Source organism: Ornithodoros turicata, chromosome 3, assembly GCF_037126465.1.
Source record: "Ornithodoros turicata isolate Travis chromosome 3, ASM3712646v1, whole genome shotgun sequence".
Taxonomy (NCBI): domain Eukaryota; kingdom Metazoa; phylum Arthropoda; class Arachnida; order Ixodida; family Argasidae; genus Ornithodoros; species Ornithodoros turicata.
Genome location: NC_088203.1, coordinates 26,181,536 through 26,202,386, shown reverse-complemented (window position 1 = coordinate 26,202,386; position 20,851 = coordinate 26,181,536). Strand labels below are relative to the sequence as shown.

At 45.3% G+C, this 20,851-nt stretch overlaps 1 protein-coding gene across 1 annotated transcript; it reads right to left on the bottom strand.

Annotated features, from left to right (window-relative positions):
* Nucleotides 1-2,668: 2,668 nt before the first annotated feature.
* On the bottom strand, nt 2,669-20,211 carry LOC135390090 (juvenile hormone acid O-methyltransferase-like). Its single transcript, XM_064620098.1, has 4 exons — nt 19,888-20,211; nt 12,695-13,261; nt 10,048-10,195; nt 2,669-3,508 (listed from the first exon to the last, which is right to left on the bottom strand). Exons 1-4 carry the CDS (start codon nt 19,966-19,968, stop codon nt 3,333-3,335), a joined length of 972 nt encoding a protein of 323 aa, XP_064476168.1. The 5' UTR covers nt 19,969-20,211; the 3' UTR covers nt 2,669-3,332.
* Between the last annotated feature and the right edge of the window lie 640 nt (nt 20,212-20,851).

Here is a 20,851-nt window from a genome sequence, read left to right as displayed (position 1 = left end):
CTCTGCCAAGTGTTACGTCGCGACATGCAAATATCTATTGCGAAGATACGTTGAAAGACAACGTGAGAGAGCTGCTCGAGGTAACAAAACGATTAACAGGAGTACCCTTTCGCGTGACTTCTGCAAACGATGGACTCCTCTCGCTATCTAGTATTGGTTTCACTCTGAACCTGGTTCGACGCTCAGCAGAAATAGTAGCGAGTTTTAGTACATCAGGAAGGTGTTGACGGTAACAGTTCCGAAAACATGATACGCCAATCACCCTCTTTCTTTGGAGGGAGTGAGATATCCTATTGTTAGGCTCGGATTTGATAACTTCCTGTATGGTATCGTTTTTGTACAATTCCGATGTACTACAACTGCCACATCTGTAGTCTGCAAATGATCGGGCAGTCTACAACGTGCGGTTCCAGGAAGATCTCGCGCGACTGTAAGGGTAATGGTAGTGTGCATTACACGTAAGATTTGTCTGCCTGTATGTGTGGCGACAGCACAACTGCATGAATTCTTTAGGTAACCTGACTTTGATAACAGCAGTAGAATTCCACACTGAGGGTTCAGGTGGCTTGCACGTGCTGGGCTCTATTGCAGTGTACAGGTCAGAATGTATTTATCAGGTCTCAGATACCGGATATTATCGCTCAACTCCACAGCGTCTGCGGGGAACAGCTGATGCAAAAGCCCCAATTGTGCATTTCCGGAATGAATGAATGACGACCAGAAGTGCTCGAATTTTATTGTCCCTCTCCTCTCTCTGGGAAACAGTGCCGAGTGGCAAATATGACGGCACTAACGAGCCCCTGGTATGACAGAACTATTTATTTATTTAATCGTGCCCACCAACAGCCACTGCCTAGACGGTGGTGCACTCACTTCATTAATCATACAATGAGTAGCAACGCACAAAAAGAGAAACGAACAGACCCCGAGACTTCGTTTTGGTAGGTTTGCGTGTTACGACGCGTTTGTTTTCTTTCTTTGTCCTCTTTTTAATTTTCCATTTTTTTTGTCTTGAAGAATTGGTCGTGTGGCGAATTTAATTTCTCCGTAGGTTTTAAAATTTACGTAAGTAGTAGGAGGGGTGGGTGAAACTCGAACATTGTCGCTAGGTGGTGACACCGTCGCGCCTCGGCCGACTTCAGTCACAAATTTTACTCGATTTTGATGAAACTGGCCTTGGAAGGTACCGTTCGATGAGTTCTGGTGCCTATAATGAGGCTAGATTTTCCATTTTGACGTGAAAAATACTAATGACAGAAGAAATGCATTTTTCTTTCCTCCAAAACTGTTCATCATTTTAAAAGTAAGCCAGACCTTAATGAAAACTTCTAATGTCATTAAGCCCCAGCAAAAAAAGTTTCAATACGTGCTAGACTTTATCTACGTTGAAGCGTTGAACTTTCAAGTGATTTCTTTTTCTTTTTGTTTTGTGAGGCATGGTTAGCTCCCTAAAATTCGGGCTTGAAGACGTGCACGCGGTGGCGCCACCCCTTCGCGGGTAAAAAACACTTACCATCAAAAATAAAAAGCAATTAGAAATCGCTCTGCAGATTGTCATTGAAATGCTATAGCATTTATGAGCTCATCGCTGGCATTCTCCGACGATGGACAGCAGAGGCCTGTCGAAAACCATAGAAACTGACGTACTTGGCAATCAGTATTTTTTCTATGCCCCTGACCAGACACAATTTGTAACACTTCCCGTACAGGTTATGGACATTGTGTTGCACTAGATGCAAATCGAAGACTGTGCAGAACTGAAGACTGAACAAAAGCTGTCGCCTGCAACAATACATATTTTTTGCCTGAAGTTTAAAAAAAAAATTAAAGGATTGTTACGATTGTGCAACGCGTATTTCAGCGGTAGCTGCTGTGTGTGGATGTTGACACATCTATTTCTGATATATGCAAAACTACTTTAGAATGACAAGTACTGCCTTGTGATCTGTGAAGTGTGTATGATGATGTGTAGAGTAGGGATTAGCGGGACAAAAATATTACTAAAATCGGGACAACGTACCCATCTCGGAGTATGTCAAAGCTGCTTTTATTAGCTTTAGATTTTAACTTATTTTGCGTCACCGAAACCGAAGGTGTTTGTGATACAGCCACAGCGATTTACTGAGACTTTCCCGTTAACTGCTCCCGCTAAAATAACGTCCCTCAAATAAAGTTAATGATAAAAGAGCTAAAAAGAAAGCGAGCTAGTGGCATATATGCACGGCTGGGACTTGTGCACGAGCGCGTCCATTTCTGTTTCCTAGTCCTTGCCTTACATGTAGTACATGCCTTACAAGAACTGCGATTTAATTACGTGAAACCATTTTTCAGACATCTGCATTGTAGTTGACAAAAACAGAAAAAGTATGCGAACTGCCTCGTTTGGAGCTGCGAGATGAGACTGCCTCCGTCGTACTGGTGCAGCGAGGTAGCGGTCGTGCTTTTTCACTACGAACTTTTTGGTAAAGTCAGTGAGAAGGAACTGCTTCCTTCTCAAACAGTCCGAGCTCTCGCGCTGTCGGAAACATCTGAGCTCTTACAGAAATCCAAGGAAGTCGTGTCTGGCGCATGTTGTGCAGGGATTGCATGACACTCCATTGAAAAAGAGAATGAGAAAGAACAAAAAAAGGATGTTACGTGTTCGATGTACGAATTATGCAAGACAAAATGACAAGTCAGTTTTGGTTTATTCCAATCAAACATTGAAAATCCTACAGCTAAAATCAACACAACTTGATCAACGTTTCCATTTTTCTTATTCTTCTGATCTATAATGTTCCCCTTTATACCTATCTGCACTACATCCACATTGAGTGCCATGTTCTATGCTGCGTTACAAACCACTTCCGTTAGAAAGGTTGCACGTTTTTTTTTTTAAACTGGTGCGAATCTGGTTCACTGCTAATACTGACGAGCTAGAGCAGAAGGACAGAAGTTACTTCTGGTTTATTGCAATAAAAACAATAAAAAGCCTACAACAAAACATATATGTTACCTGCTTAACGTTTCTATTTATCGGATACAATGTAGCCTCTTTATACCTGCCTGCGCAATATCGACATTCAGAGTCATGCTATACATTGTGTCACCGCCCACTTCCGCTAGAAAAGCTCCACTTCTTTAACTAATGCTAATCTTGTCTACCGCTAGTACTGAGGTAGAGCAGCAGATAGAGCTAGAAAGAGGTACTTGCTATTCGAAGGGACGTGCAGGGATACATGAGGACAGAAGCACATATTTTCTGACACCCATACAAGAAGCAGTATACCAGCTGTAAGCGATGTGATGCGACGTATCCGCATTGCCTGTCACTGCACCATGAAGTAACCGCCTTATGTTTTCGAAACCTTTGAAGCGTGAACTACAAAGAGTTTAAAACGGAGGGCCACATCACCGGTGGTTTCATCCCTGGAGTGTTTTAGCAGTCTTGGCATGAAATCTCTGATAAGTTCTTCCCTATCCTCAGCTGGAGCGTTGTCGGTGAGCGGGAGTAGCGGCTCGAACATGTCTGCAAGAAAGATATGGATACGAATTACTGACACTGTGCAACTTCCTCCCCATAAATGCAGATATTCCTAGAGGCTGGTCTGCACTGCTGCGTTTACGGCTGCGCTTGAGTCACGACAAATGGTCGCCATGGCAACAGAGCCCCGTGGTGTTGGTGAAAGGGCTTGCCGTTGTCGCCCTCACAGAGGTGGGTCTACGTCAGTGCCGATCAAAATCGGTGTGTGTGCGACCCGCCCACTGGCACGAGCGTGATAGAATGAAGAACGAGAAAGCGCACCGCTTCTGTCCGCACAGATGAAAAGTGAAATGCAGAGCAATACATCCTTGAAGGACTTAAGGTCAAACCATACATTGTCAAATATATTTGGGCTGCGCGAACATTAGAATATTTCGGATCTCGAGATGCATAGCTGTGTTCCGAATCGAATACGGAATTATGTTCAATTTTGAATCGAATCAATATTTCTTCCACACTGAAGACACAGAAACAGCATGACTCGAGGCCTGATAACATGGCATCACAAAACACCCGCGCTACTGGGTAATGGTAAAAAGGAAACTGAAAACTGTTGTAACGATTCACGGAAATTGCCGGCAGTGCAGTCCACCGTCAAGTTATGCAAACGCAAGAAGAAAAAAAAAATGAGAAAGACGAAAAGACGAAGCACCCGGTGACACGACTTTTTTCGAAACCTCCTCACTGTTGCGTCAGATAGCTGCCTCGTTTCAACCTTGCTGCCGCTATCAGCAGAAGCATGGAAGAGGGAACTGAAGATCGTTTCTTTCCACAGTACTCCACATTACGTGACGGAGTAATTAACGCGGTCGAGATTTTTAGCAAAGAATATTTTTCCCAGCTATTTTTATTGTAGGGGGATAATGTGTTTTGTGCTGAAATTGGTTGAGAAAACGAAATGCCCTTTCTGTTTCGGACAAGAAAAGCACAAAGAAAGACAATAACAAACAAACGACATTTTAATATTTCTCGCGACTGAAAATCGATCAAGTGCGCGCAAGTCACACCAAAAGTTTGTCGATTACAAGCGCCAGTGACACCACGAAGTAGGATTTTAAGCTTTTCTGTTTTGTGACACGTTCTGTTCTGTTCACAAATTCTGTTTCGTGACACGTTACATGACACACCCGCTGTATCGGCGTGCGTGCTGTACGTTTATTCGAGATCAGTGAACATAACAACGCTCCGGTTAAGAACTATTTGTTTCGTATTTCCGTTTTCTGTGTATCCGCTCGCTTCTTTTTCAAAATGACCCTGTGTAAATTTCAGCACACGTAAACAGACTAGCGCCCGCATTGCGACGACTCAACCACATGGTAAAAGGGTCGGAAAAGTCGCATGTCCGAAAAACACTTGGGCCCGTGCACTTGCAAGCGCTCATTTCGAGGTGCTGCTCCGCTGCATAGAAGAGCACCGACGCTCTCCAACGCCCTGCACATGCAGTGTGCATGTCTCTGTTGTGTGCATTTTATATTTAGGATGCATGTCTCAATCAGAAGGGAAGCTGTTGCCCTCGTCTCAATGGAAAACCTAATATTTGTACAGCAAGGAAACCACGTGAAAACAAGAGGACATCACTAGACCTGCAGCCTTGGGAGGTACAGTGTCATACGTGGCGAACACAACAATCTTGTGCGCAATGACATCATTATCTGTGACGAGAAGCGCATCTTGCGTCAATCCTACAATCTCAGAACAGAACTTCACCTCATAGCACGTTGTCCGCAGACCATTGACACGAGTGATAGGATTACCCCTCCTGATTCGAAGAGCGAGTGGGCGTATAGCAATTTGGATATATGATAATTGCTATAAAAATGTCCCCCTCTCTTCAAACCGGAAGCGATAAGCACATCATTCATGGCTGTAGTTGGCGCACAACATGCTATGCGGTGAGGTTCCGTTCTAAGAGTGTAGGTTCTGCGCAGATGGTCACACAGCGAAGGAACAGCGGCCTTCGAGAGTCGGTGACACTGGCAAAAATCCTCGTTTGGCATTTCAAACGATACTGATGGAGTCAGAGGCGCAGTAGCAAAGGCAAGGCAATAAAAGCGGCCGCAATCTTTCTAACAAACTTCAAAGTTCGCCACTATCGCTCCTTGAACTTTTCTCGGTGGGAAAAAAAAGTTGCGCAACGTCATTTTGACGTCACGGAACTTCTTCCAAAAGCTGCACTTTCTCTTTCCTTGTACTTTGGTTTGATTGACAACACAGGTCGTCACGTGGGCTAGGGAAACTGTCCAACAGCTGTCTTTCCTCATATTTGCCGAATTGTTTACATTGGTGAAATCTGCAAAGATACCATCCCGCCGGGCAACCAAAACGTCATTTTGACGTCATCAAAAAAATTTCAAAGTGCGCGCGTGTCGGTAACCTTCACATGAGGCTTGATTGACAGTCAGGAGCGCTCACGTGGGCCACGGAAAGCATCCAATGGCTGCCCTCCCTCCCATTTCTTGAACTTTCTTCGTGTTTCAAGATATGACGAGTCTAGCACCCCTGGGCCGACTTCAAAGAGAACTGTGCCGGCATATGCCTCAAAACGTCTGAGGAAAAACCCGGGAAAACCCCCAGACAGCACAACTGGCGTCGAGATTCGAACCCGGGTACTTCCCAGTCTCGACGTGACATGACCACGGCGCTAAGCACTGAGACTGAGCCGCATGAGCTGGTGCAACAGAGGACAGAGCCCCGCTCAAACCTTCTCGCCGCAAGCACCGCAAACCAAGTGCCCAATAGGAGGCGAGGATACAGCGCATGCGTACAGAATGCGCGGGGAACCCATTGACCTGTTTCACCGGGCCATGCGGCGCGAGTGAGAAGCAACGTCAGCGCCCCAAAATAGGCAACGCGCGGCAGTTTAGCACACACACACAAATAGAGATACGATGATGAGATGGGGCTGATGCAGCAGGCTGGGCGCTGCCCCAGTGCCACTTGTACGTGATGAGAGATGATGATGGATATGATAAGGGGTCCGGTAATCAAAGCAGGGTGGAGAGGCCTGTTGATGACAGGAAGTCTCAAAGGTGACGCAGTGAGGCAGTTTAGCAGACGACGCCGGTACCTTCGAATACATAGACTCGATTTGTTCGGATTTGGCATGATGAACCGCTTTTTCTGTGGATTTCCTACGCGTTTTAAAGCTTTCCTTGGCGCCGTACAGCTTGAAACAGCATGCAGAACACGGTGATGAAGCTATCCCTACTGTTGGTTCCGTGGCCGCTTGTGTCCGAGATGGCTTTGTGCAAACTTTGCTGCAACAGCACTATGGGAGCGCGGATGCCACACGGTGGCTGGGGAGTTTCCGTTTCGTTCCTGTGGGGTGCGCTGTGAATAGCACTCGTTTACTGGAGGGATGTACCGCTACAACGCAATGATGTAAACGGAGATTACGAGAGCGTCAACATGAACCCTCTCCGCGATAAAAAGCACACGAACGCAAGCTTTAGACGCATGCGTAAAACGCAGCAGTGTGAACGAGCCCAGTGATACAGGGTGAGTTTTTAAAAAAGTTCGCGATGGGTCTTAAAGAAAAAAAAGAAAAAAAACTACCAGTGCAGCATGGATGCTAGTGTTGCAGTTGACATATACGGCCACGTGGACGACATCCTCTGGAAGAGAGTATGCTAACCACTAGATTATTAATTACCTAAAATTCATCTCTTCAATTCGAGACTTTCGGGAAAGAGTGAGATAACAGAATGGAAGACGATCCTCGTTGAACGCAAGTCTATTTTATTTTTGTTTTCTTTTATAACATACTGAAATGAGCGCGTATGTTGAATTTTGTTAGGCAAGTGAGCAGACACCGAAACCGCGTGGATCAGGAGCGAAGGCAGGACAGCGCTCATTTCACGTTAGAGGGACACGTGCTTTGGAAGGATCGAGACGATAGGAGTAGGTACTGATGGGCCCTTGGACCACCTTGCCTGCGATGACCAAGGGCGTGCGCTCCTGAGGCACGTGATTTGGGTTCCGGCTCATTTTCAGAGGAAAATTCGGGGACAGATATTTCAACTCACGTGCGTTTCAGGATCCTTATCAAAGAGATTGGCTTTCAGAGGGGATTGTCTCCCACAACGCTATCTCACTTTTGCACGAAATCCCCAATTAGTTACTGTAGAAGTGGGTTTTTTCGCGCGGAATTATTTTTCGCGTACACCTCCAAAGTCGCGAATTTAAGTTCCCGCGAATAACTCTGGTCATATGAGGGCGAAAAGCGTTCGGCGTTCGACGCTATACCGTGACTACCTGACCCCTCTATTCCATGCAGCGTAGGCAGTTTAAGCAAGCGCAGAAGATTGTCTTATCCCATGTCTTATCCCATCAGGCAAGATGCAAAGAAAAGAAAATTCATCATGCTTTTGTTACTCCTATAAACGCTTTGCACTATACATACAATATACCACTATACCACGAAGCCGGAACATGCCTTTCCCCGCATTATCAAAACCAGATCTTATGCTAGTACCACATCTCAACCGAACTGTTTAGTGCCGAAAGTGATAATTAATAAGAACTGCTAAAATGAACTGGCTGACCTGCACACGACCAGTACTATGGCCTCCTACAGGGCCTTTCCTCCCATCGCTGTCAGGAGAAGAAAGGAATAGACCTAGAATGCCGCAATACACGTGAACAACGGATGTCTTAGTACGTGCCAAAATATGCCCGAGTATTGACGGCGGCACGATATGCAAGAGCAAAGCACTCCCGGAAACCTGTGTCGCGAATTTAAGTTCTCGCGAATTAATCCTCAAAGCAGGTCTGGTCGAAAACGCGAATATATTTTCCACGCGGAAAAAACCACTTCTACAGTAATTAATGACTTTTAGGTGATTAGTAGTTCAGTAGATACATGCTATCTTCGAGAGGATGTCAACATGACCTGTTGCCCTGCTGCAGAAAAAGGAAACAACCTCTTGCGGATGAGGAAAAAAAAAAGGAAAAAGAAAAGACACGCGCATTGTATGCGTTCTATGCTGTAGACACCAAGATTAAATCTCTCATTCCCTAATACATACCCCTCCCACGTGTCTCCTCCCCTGACCGTCTTTCAACACCTTGTGACTTGAACAACTGCTCCGCCCAGGAGCACCTTACGCTGTCTGCTATACAGGATTGCCTCAGAAGCGACGAACACGACATGGATGCACCGGAAGGGCTGTACGGCCTCACAGGGCCTGTTCAGATGACAACACCCGAAATTCTGCACGCCTCTAGAAAAACGTGCGCCCCATTTAATTGTAGCTTCATTCATATTGTAATCTCAGTTTCGAAAGTTAGCGATTTTTTTAGCCAAGTATCATTATTTCGACACATGGAGTCTTTTAAAGGGACAGGTCGGAACCTTCATAGATTTTAGTCGCTAGTACAATTGACGCAGCAGTAAAAGCTTTGTGCAAAATAACGAAGTGGCTTTCGAGAAATTTGCAGAAATTTTCCGTAACAGCAGAGAGAGAGAGTTTATAAACATACAAAATTTACACAGTTTACAATGATGTCTGCAATATTATCCTGTGACGCAGACCTAGCAAATAACATTATACAAATTGCATAGTATTAACTGTCCTGTGGGAGCATTTAATGGACACCTTTTCATGACAGAATAATGAAGAAAATAAGATGTTGAGGGGGCATTTTGGACGCTTCACTTTCATACAGCCAGGAAAAATGATGCGTTGAAGTTTTATCGAGAATTCTAAATGGGGGGGGGGGGGGGATATGCTTATTACGAAAAAAGGCAGGCAAAAAGGTAAGGTCAGCCAGACAGAAGTAGACTCTAATGGGTAATCGTACAGGCAAAACGGCAATACCTTTAAAATTGACTGGTCAACTTAGTCACCCGCACGTCACGCTAAACGTGACATTTTCGCGAGTTATCTCTCTCTTTTGTCGACCTTCGCCCATGCTTCAACATTGTGTTCGAAGTAGAGACGCTACTCGCTCGATCGTTACATCCTGCGCCCTGCTTAGTTTTGTCTGTCACGTATTATTGCACTATCGCGTACGTTGTCGCGGACGCTAGTGCTGCCAGCACTGCTCGTGAGACGACATCCTACTAAGTTAATTTCATTAAAACGTATGAAAATCTGGGAGAGGACGGTGATACGTCTAACACCTGTAAAGCCATAGTGGTGGGAACTTGAATTTCTTCATTTAATAGCCACGACCTTTGGGGCAATAGAGTTCGCAATTTTGCATTATCAACGACAGATGACATATGGAGATAGGTCGATTGATACATGCAGAGATAGGGCAACAAGCCAATATGATCTTTTTGTGAACGTTTTTGCGGCAGGCCCCTTATAGTGGAAAAAGAAAGCAGGATACGGAACACTTCGATCAGAAACACGTGTGACTCACGCTGCGAACGCCTAACAAGTCCAGGGCCTGAGATGGCTGCCATCCTCACCACTCATTACTTAACTGTAACCTCACATAAGCCAGGGGGCCTGAAGTGGCTGCCGTGCTCGCCACTCATAACTAAACTGTAACCTCACTGTATCCGTAGGACTCACCTGCCAGAGCTTTTTCAGACGCAGTTTTCCAGGATATCCGCAGCACTTCGCAAGTATGCGGTTTGAGGCCTGCATTTTTCAGTTGTCTCTCCATGTAGCCCCGTTGGTTTGCTATAGAGTTGCTCAGCGGTACATAGCGCCGAAAGCACTGGAACAAAATATGTAATGTTCATAGGATGACTCAGCAAGCCGCCTCAAGCAATGCACTGCGGCATAATTTGGGTTGTACGCCTGATAATTTTTGTAGAAAACGAGTTCCAGAATAAATAACAGTCCTGTCATACGGGATAATTTAGTGTCATTTTCATGACGTGCACTCCAGCCAAGCGATTATGTCACTTTCACTACGTGCTTGCTATACGGCATAAATGTCACTTAAAGGGACGGTCTCGTACAGCCGGGGCGATTCCGAAACTTAGCCAAAACTATCTTCACGTGTTCTGTACACATACAACCGCCAAAGTTTCATTCGGAATAACCAAGTCGTTTTCGAGGAATCTGTCGAAACGTGCCGTAATAGCAGACGACGAAACCTGCGCTTCCCTCTCATGCAACGTGATGCCCGAAGTCGGCCTGCGGGTACGCCGCCGTTGTCATGGAAACTAACTTGCATAAGCACCTTGGGTTGAGTCATCCCCTTTTGCCTTTTGCTCTCGAAAAGGGGACATTCAGGCATATATCTCCGCGAGCGGAGAATGTAGTCCGTGCATTGACTGTGGGGCCTTCGACAATGTGCCCCATAATCGGATACGTGGAAGTTAAGTAACGTGTTTTCTTTCCGCAAGTATTTAATGCGGTTTTTAAATAAACACGCCCTCCTTCTCCGTGTGCGTCATCAGCAACACTTCTTTTCGAAACATGATCAGTGTGCAACGGGGAGTGTAATGGAAGCGCGCGTAATATATTTTTGATCGGAGCTGTAATACGACCGCGCGTGCCGATGACTGGCGATTTCAGATTTGTGATTGTGGGTGGGGTTGTCCTGCGACTCTTAACTTCAGTGTCTCTGAAGATTAACATTGTTGTTCTAAACCACCATGTGGGCCACTTCTTTGAATGTGCGTTTTTCGCCTAAGAACTGAGAGAAAATGTATGAGAGTTGCCGCGGTCCCCAGTAACTTCTGAAAGAAGTCTGCTCACGCCGGTGCACTAGCGCGCGCAAAAGCAGACGATTTCTGTGTCCTATCACGGACTTTCCCGCAGGGCTGCGTGGCCGTTCTTACTGTTGTCAACACAGATCGCGGCATGCTCTGCAATCTTTATCAATTTAATTCGGTTATTTAATAACCGTGACGTGTTTTGTCGGGTAAATTCGCAGTATTCCATTTTCAACAAAGGGCTATCGAATGGTGCACCTTAGGACAGGGGGTACGAGACCGTCCCTTTAAGCAATGATAGCAATTATGATACCCAAGAATAAGTGGCGGCAAAATTTTTAGGCGTATACTCCGCAATACGTTGCTCAGAATGTTTTTCTTTGATTTAGAAACACCTCGTGCAAAACTTCTTTCAACATTAAACAATTTGACCTCAACCATGTGCCACAACAAAAATGGCCGCCGCCGGATCGCCAAGACCGCGTAGTTGTTACCGACGTGCTTATTTTTTTGGCACAATGTCATGCTATACTAAAATAAAATAAACACGTCGTTGAAAATACTTGTTTAAAAATATTGTTGTGTCGTGGCCCCCCGCTTTTTCTCAATATTTTCACCCGTACCACAAGGGCTGCTGTCGAGGCTACACACTCGGTCAGCCGGCGAGAAGTGAAGTGAGTTTGGGGAACTCACTATCAGGGTTGCGGAATGGGGTCACCTATTCCGTTCCGGTTGCATTCCGAGGAATGGAGATTTGCGATAATTCCATTCCTTTCAATTCCTCGGAACGAAAAGGTTTGGTCAGTTCCCACTCCTGGAATGGCTTGGCAGCCCAATTCCATTCCGTAATTTCCCTCAATAAAAGAAAAGGACCGGTAACCATACTGGCAAGTCCTGCAGTGCTAGAGGAAATTGACATTACCGAGCACGGAAAAAGCACAAAGACAAGGTTAATTCACTCTTGACCGTTGACACATTGTGACGCTCTTTGTTTTTAGTGCCTTGAGACTTCGCTTTTGGTGCCAAGCTAGGTGATGATGTTCTCATTTATTCTTTCAAAGCGTTTCAAAGCGTCGAGGTTAGTGTAGTTTCCCTTTCTTTTATTAATAACGCGTCCTGGAGTAGCCAGTCCCGAGTGGCTCGAGACTACCATCTCAATTTTTTTTCTTTTAAAATCAATCAATCACTCTTGACCGTGTGCAGGTGCGGTGCAAAGGGTGCGTTGGCAGAAACCAGCACGTTGAAACCAAAACTACCACCGGGGCACCCAGACCGTTCCATTCCAATTCCATTCCGGGCTCTGCTAAATCTGGAATGATTCCGAAATCATTCCAACTCCGGAGTGGCAACTCCGCAAAACTGCTCACTATATCGTTAGTGCACTTTCTGTCAAATGTCACTAAAAGATGTCGTGCGATAACACCCGAATGACGCTAATCGCAAGTGTCGCACGTTGAAAGTGACAGTAAATTAGTCCGCCTGACAGGGGCATAAGTTAGTTCCGAGTGACAAAGGCTACCACGAGTAGGTCTGACACACAGCATACTCACATCCGCGTAAGCACGCCATCGTTGCATCGTGGCTAGTTGTTCTAGAATGTCGAAAGCCGGTTGGCTTCCCACGTAAGCTAGCAAGCACTCCCCGTCCGGTGTCATTAGCTCCTCAACGTTCTTGAATCCCTTGTCCTGATCCTCCAGCCAGTGCATTGCAAAGAAGGAATAAACCCGCCTAAATTGTCCGTACTGCTTTTTGAACATCGACATATCCCCACATATGTCCAGGACATCGTACGCCAATTTGGGATGAGCATGGTGTTCCCGCGCGTACTCGACCATATCGCTAGATATGTCGGTCCCCACAAGACGTCTGCAAGGCATGCTATTCTCCAGGATGACGTTACGGGTGACGGCTCCGTCGCCGCACCCGATGTCTAAGTACTGCTGGTCGCCTTCGTCTTCTTGAAAGGCCGGGTTCAGCCACTCCGTGAGTTGACGTCCCACACCAATTTGAAGCCAGTTATTAGCGCTGTAGAGTGCTGGGTTCATGTTGCCGATCTTCACTGAACGAAGCTCGGCGTCCGGTTTACCTTCCTGGCACGTGGTTCCCTTGGTCGATATCTGCGGATTGTGATAGGAAGTTATGGAATCTTCGTGGAACGCTTAGACAGACACGAGAGGCAGAAGTATGCAACATGCCCATTTTGGTACTTGGATTTTAAAAATTCTTGGCTTTACGTCGCGAGACAACTACGATCATGAGCTATGCCACAGAGGCCGGTCTGTGGATAGATTTTGTACAGGTTGGTACAAAAGTTTATAGGACACGCGAGCGATATACTCTTTCTTTGGCTTCCACGTCCGAGGCACAACCCAAACGACACCGAAACTACCACTGTGTGTCGCTAACAGCGCACCCTTCCACTTCTCCGAAACAGTGAACACGCAGCCGTTAGGGTGACGAACCGAAGAAAAAGTACGTCGCCCGCGTATTCCGTAAACTTTTGTCCCAACCTATACCACCTGAGGGTCCTTCTACGTACACTGAAATCTCAGAACACGGCGCACAGTTTTTGGCAACCCTCATGGAAGGGACGGCGCATCTAAGCGATTTGTACCCTGCCACCAAGCTGCTGGCGTCCTCGGCTGGGATGGAACCAGCAACCTTGGGATCACTAGGCGGATGCCCTACAAACTAATCCACTGAGGAAGTTTATATACGGGTTTTGGATTGGGTAGTCGGCGAAGATGGCATTTACCTGCTTAAGCGACTCGCAAAGCGCACAAGCAATAGCGTGTTTTAGTACAGGTCTCTTCGATTTGGCCTGCACCACCGGCACTATTTCAGGAGAGTGCCGATGTGGTGCAAAGAGTGTGCCATCGACTGAGACAGTGCAAGTGTAGGTTCAACACTAGCGCTTCCAAAAAGGAACAAGCGAGTGCAGGTGCAGGCTAGTGGCCTGCTGCCGGTATTCAGGACTGGGTGAACAAAGAGGTCGGGCAAGAGCAAATAATTGAGGAGTGCGACCACGTCTCAGTTGGAAGCTACATCCTTGACAGCACTGAGTACAGCCACCCATAAAAAAAGGTACTCAACGCGCTAAAACTTGGCGATGAATATTTCAGCGCTGAAAATATTTGTGCTTTCATCTGGTGACACAAAGTCTGTCTATATTTCATCACATGTTTATTACCAGGAAAGCTTCTGCACCCCAGATCACACTGCCCAGCAGTCACGAAAAATTCCACGTGAACTGTGTCTCATTGTGCACCCCTGCATGTTCCTGACTGATGGACACAGGAAATATTTTGTGCAGCTCTGCAACAGATACGAATGGTCGTAATTGAGGTACTGCACATGCCACAATACTGCAAGTGATCTCCTGACATTAATGGGGTCTTGTGAAACAGAATATTCAAGCACAGCTCTCACTTGAGTAGTCTTGCTGTTTCAGACTGTTCATGAAGATTGTGGGGTAGCGTGAAGTGCTGTCAGCAAAATGAGTAATTCATAAGCACTGGTTAAGGGTGTTTCTTTTTCTTATTTTTAGTCAACTAATGCAAATTCATAGACTACCCTGTGTTAATTTACCTCATCTATTTGTGTCTTTAGTGCAACTCAGTATTAAACATTTTCTGAAGAAGCACGCTTTAACAGTGTTAGTCAAACGCTTTCCCAGGAAACGGTTACATTGCTTTGCACATAAACGTTTTGCAATACACATACGCATCTAAACGTTTACACGTAGTCTGCCATATTTTGGTATTCTGAAAAGTTTTATTCAGTTCTAATCTCACGACCTAACCCGTTACTCCATTGACATAAGTAAAATACTTTAAAATAGGTGCAAAAATCTGCTAAAATATCGTTTTCAAAGTTGACCATATCGAAAAATGTGTTGTTGTTTAGGAAACATTTAGCAAACTAAACATTAGTGAATTGATGTTAGAAGCGTTGAAACACAAAATGGGAATCGGAAAAACGTTTCGGGTCCCGTAGCCAAGTGGTGACTCTCCCATATCCTGCTTTGAACAGTCTCCACGTGTGCCACATTATTTTAGTAGCCACGTATGACGACGTGCTGAATGTTCAAATCACAAAGCTGCCTAGGCTAATTGGCAGCAGCTGGTCCCAGAATGGGACCAGCTGAAAGCCAGAGTGGGAACCACACACTACTTTGGCACCCATCTGGGCCCAGAATGGAACACGCTTGATGCCAGAGTGGGACCATTCAATTGCAAATGGAACCACTTGGGGATCATTCGGGAACCAGTCCTGATTTCTGCCTGGAACTCGAAGATACCTTACATCGGAAGAACTCTACGAAAACGATACGACAAATGAAGCTATCAAATCCAAGCTTTGCAATGTGATATCAACCGTGTCAAAGCGACAGCGATTGGCTTATGTTTTCGGAACCGTTATCGTGAAGTCCTCCTGATGTACTAAAACGCGCTAATGTGCCAGTTACCCGATGCCGACGCTCGATTTGCCAGAGCTGAACCAGCACCGTCCAGCTAACAGAAGGCCTTTGCACTCTTTCAATTTACGTCACGCGTCTGGATCTGATATGGCTGCATGAGAGGACTGATGTTCTGAGGCTGGAACAACATAGAAGGGACAAATACATACAAGGCCTCAAATTGCCTAAGAAATATGAGATGAAAGTCACTGAAAAGGTTAGCAGGCTGTAGAATTCGAACCCACATCTTGTGGATTACCGGTCCAGGGCTATACCAATTGAGCTAAGCTAATACGCCTTCTCAGCGACTTCCAGGGTGCGTCATCTGAAGGGACAAACCAGTCACTCACTCATCTTCCTTTCACTCTTACATTTTTGCTCATTTTCACACACATTCATACGACAGGGATCGACGCAAGCGGCAACTGTTGAACATGAGAGAACTGTTGTTCTGAGGCTGGAACAACATGGAATGGACAAACGCATACAAAGCCTCAAATTGCCTAAGAAATTACGATGAAGGTGAGAGTCACTGGAAAGGTTAGCCAGCTGTAGGACTCGAACTCACATCTTCTGGTTATCCAGAAGATGTGGGTTTGTCCCTTCAGATGACACACCCTGGATGTCGCTGAGAAGGCGTGTTAGCTTAGCTCAATTGGTAGAGCCCTGGACCGGTAATCCAGGAGATGTTGGTTTGAGTTCTACAGCTGGCTAACCTTTTCAGTGACTTTCATCACTGCTATGGCTGTTTGCGATGGATAGATGTAAGTCACTGAAAGAGCGAACGAGACAAAAGCCGACTAATTGAAAATTTATGGCAGCCGGACCAGATGCGTAACTTGAAAGAGTGCCGAGGCCTTCTCCGTTATCCAGAAGGTAGGGACTATATTGGTGGAAATCATAACTATAAACAAGGGGAATGTGGCAACGTACAGATGATATGGAAAAGGCGGGGAAAAGAGCCTCGGAGTCACACAAGACGAGCTCATGCTATTTATGCTAACCTTTTCAGTGACTTTCATAGCTCATGCAATTTATATTACCCCAAGGGCCCTTACGGGCATTACATGGGGGGGGGGGGAAGAGTTACATTTGCAGTATAGTTACATATACGTATACAGTTACAGTGGAAGTATTCAGTACATGTACATGCAGTATATAAAATACAAATAGAATACAGTGAACATTTGCATGAAGAAAGAAAAAAAAAAGAAAGAAAGGAAAGAAAAGAGGACATAGTACAAAAGAGTTAGTATACACCTAAAAGAGAAAAGCAAAAACAAGCAAGAATCAGTCTAGCGCGCATCGTGAGTGGTGGCTGTGTGTTCTGGGAGATCATTCCAAATGACTACGGTGGAACAAAAGAATGACTTCGAGAATGCGTTTGTGTTACAGTGAAGACGCGTGATTTGATTAGTATGGTCTAGACGGGGGAATATGATATCGGCACGAACGATTGATCTGCGGGCATCGTATGGAAGAATCGGGTGAAACAGTGACAACATTGAAATGGTACGACGACGTGCTAGGGTCGAGAGGTTAAGCTCAGCTTTCAGTGCAGTTACTGACGTTGTGGTGCAGTAATTGTTGAATATGAATCGTGTTGCCCTGTTTTGGATGCGTTGCGTTCAAGATTATAAATTAGGCTCAATTGTCACGTGACGTAAGCCCCCAATTATTGATTATCAATTAGGGTTCCTAGCGGGATCCTATGTTGCGGAGGCGTATTCCAGTTTTGGGCGAGTGGGAGTGAGATATGCTAAATATTGTAGGTGAGGAGGTGCCTGCTTCAATGTTCGACGGATAAAGCGAAGTCAACGATTAGTGTTCGAGATTATGTAGTCAATGTGTGTATTCCATATCATGTTTGCTGAAAGATGAACGCCAAAATATTTGTAAGAATCGGCTCGTGGCAGACTGAAGTTATCGATTGTGTAAGAAAATGGGGGAAGGGTGCAGAGTCGTTGTGGTGAGAAGGAGACAATGTTACATCTGTTGATGTTCAAGGGCATGTGCCATGCACCATTCCTGTATTAGTGTTAAGTAATTTTGTCATGTTGACTGGTTCAGAGGAGAAGTGATTTTGCGATAAATGACGCAATCGCCTGCGAAGAGTCGGACGGTTGATGTTAGGCCATTAGGTAAGTCATTGATATAGATGAGAAACAGCAGAGGTCTGAGAACAGAGCCCCGCGGTATTCCAGATGTTACTGGGAATTACCTGAATTTACCTGAATTCCATGTTGCAAGGGGGGGATAGAAGAAATTATTTTGTTCAAGAAATTTAATAATGATAGAGCATATAATATGCTCAAAAATTTTACTTGATATGCAGGTAATAGAAATCTGACGGTAGTTTTGTGCAGGCTGCGTGTCTCCTGACTCGTGTACTGGGATGACCATGGCTGTTTTCCAGTCATTCGGCAGGGTGGACAGATGAAGATATTGTCTGAATATGCAACACAGGATTTCACTTGATATTAGTGTAGTGTTGTATAATATCTTGGAGTTAATTCAGTCTTTCCCGCAGATGATATGGCAGTTTTATGTTTTCGATTATTTTACAAATGCCACGTGAACGGTTATCTATGTGGGACATTGATGCAGTAAAAGGCATCGATAAGGAGGGCTGAATGCTTGAGCTATCAGTACTGAAAACAGATGAGAAGGAAGCAAATTCGGAACCACTGAGATTATCCCATAGAACAGTCCCGGAAGAATCCGTTAAAGTAATGTGATAAGATTTCTTCGGGTTGTTCTGCAACAAGTTGGGAAGGTCATGGCTGTAACGTTTTTGTTTGGCACGTTTGACGCAATGGAGTATTCACGAGTACTATCGCGGTACTCGGCTCATGCGTTATCATAATTAATTTTGCTCGTCTAAAGGTGGTTTGAGAACCATGGGTTGGCAGTTAAATGAGTTTATTTTTGGAATGTGGGTATCAAATACAGTGAACTCTCGTTAATATGACCCCTGATAACCTGACATACGCGCTTTACGACCATACTCCTGGGGAACAATGCAGTAAAACCCCTGCAAATTCCCCCCGCTTCGTTAATATGACAATTCCGCATGATGACCAAAATTTTCGGGAACGACCATGGTCATAACAGCGAGGGTTCACTGTAGTTGCAAGACACAATCGCGAAGCAGAAGCCAATTATGATGAACTGTGCGCAATGTGTAGTTTAGAAACTAGTTTTCAAATAATGACATGAGGTCCTCAATAATTGATTGGAAGTTAGCTCGATTTTATGCATAAATGGTCTTGGCGGTACAAAAAAAAAAGTGGTGTAGCCTGGAGAATGTGTGGAAAGTTCGCCGTTCGATATTTCATCGGTTAACCATGTCTCGGTCCATGTCTCGGTTAGAGCGAAAATAGCAGATGAACTGGCGTGAACAAAAGCACTGAAGACATCAATCTTTGATAGAATACTTCGGATATTAGCGTACATGGCTGATATGTGAGGATGCCGTATGCTTTGGAGAATTTGCAAGTGCACAGTTTGATTCTAGCTATCGCGAACATTCTTTCACACAGTCAGCACTGGCATCAAAATAATACGACTTGGGCGAGTTGGGCCCAGCTTGTGTGGTTGCTTAAAGTTCATGTGCTGCCCCCTTTGCAAAGTCCATCAGTGCGACGCTGACGTGCTGTACGCGTGGCCGACGAGAAGTCATTTGCGACACTAGGCCCAGATCCCTTTAGTTTATGTCCCTACGATATAACGCTTTTAGTTTAAAGGAGCGAAACTTTGCAATAATTGGTCGTTGTTTATCAAGAGTAAATTTCCCAATGCGGTGGACTCGATCGAAGTCATCCGCGGTAGAATGAATACCTAACTTGCTCACACATATGTAAACTATTTTTGATTCGCTTCCAGGATTCAGTAGCACAGCCTGGTGTTATACCATAGAACACAACATTATCTCTGCGGGATCTGTCCTTGAGGTCGTTCAGCCGGCGACTTATGGCCGACACGTGTGCAGCGGTTTGAGAGTTATGTGAACGGAGTTCTTCCACGTCGGACTGAAGTCTTTCAAGAAGACCAAATTGAGAGTCCTTAATCGAAGATATTTAGTCTTCTACAAGGCTTAATTTGTTTGAAAGGACAGATATAGCGTTGTCTGTATAGATTGTTGGTATACCTCTTGTGCTTTTACCTCTGACATCAATCTAGTTACATTCCCATCTAATTTGGTCGCAATATCAAGAGCGCAATTTACACTCAGATCAACGAACACAGAACAAATGGAAGGCAAACTTTTCGTGCGAGGCTTACCTGGCATCCCAGGGGCAACCAGGGAACGGCCGAACTACGAAGTCTGCAAACTCCATGCACCGGAATTCGTTGGCAGTACATAGCGGGTCGTTGACAGCAGACTCTCTCCGGTGATATGTCGCGATGTGCAAATACGTATTAGGAAGATACGTTGAAACGCAACGTGGGAGGGATGCACGGGATCACGAAACGAATAACTGGAGTGTCCCTTCGCCTGACTTCTGCAAACAGTGCTACACCTGTCGCTATATAATATTGGCTTCAACCTGAACTGGTTCGAGGCTGAACAGAAATAATCTCTAGAGAGCACGTTGTCGGGCAGTCCACCACGTGCAGTTTGAGTAAGAATTCGCACGACTGCATGGATTCTTTTCACAACATGACTTTGATAACGGCAATATTTGAATTTCACGGCGGGGGTTGGGGCATCTTGCACGTGTGTGTTTCTAGGCACGGGTTTGTTCCACTTTATGTTTCCCTGTCATAGCGATACGCAATTACTAACGGAGCGAGAAAGTCGCAGGTGCAACACATGCCGCATGCAGGGCTGCACGCAGCAGTGAATAGGTTGAGAGATTTTATCGTGTCTCATGTAGTCGAAATTATCGCTCAATTCCACTGCGTTTGTGAAGATCTGCTGACCCAAAAGCCGCAAACATGAATTTCCCGAGTGAATGAACGATGACCAGAAGTTCTCGAATTCTATTGTGTTTCTTCCAAGGTATATCTAAACTAATAGCGTAAACAAGCGAAAATACCAAATCAGACCAATCGGCAAAGCTACCAGCAAGAGGCGCGAGCGATCGTGGGTGTTGGTAGTAGAGGTACGATCGTAAACAGAAAAACTTTACAACATGGGCATGGCTTGTGTGTGTACGAATAGGTTATACATAATTTCAATGTAGAACTTTATATTGCCCCATTCGTGCACATAGAGTACATTTTCGTGTCCTGCTCCGTTTGC

Coding starts and splice junctions, on each gene's coding strand:
- LOC135390090 (XM_064620098.1), bottom strand. CDS start 19,968: ATGTACTGCCAACGAATTCCGGTGCATGGAGTTTGCAGACTTCGTAGT. Junction 13,262..19,887: donor GGTTGCCCCTGGGATGCCAG/GTAAGCCTCGCA, acceptor CACAATCCGCAG/ATATCGACCAAGGGAACCAC. Junction 3,509..10,047: donor GTCTGAAAAAGCTCTGGCAG/GTGAGTCCTACG, acceptor TCTTTCTTGCAG/ACATGTTCGAGCCGCTACTC.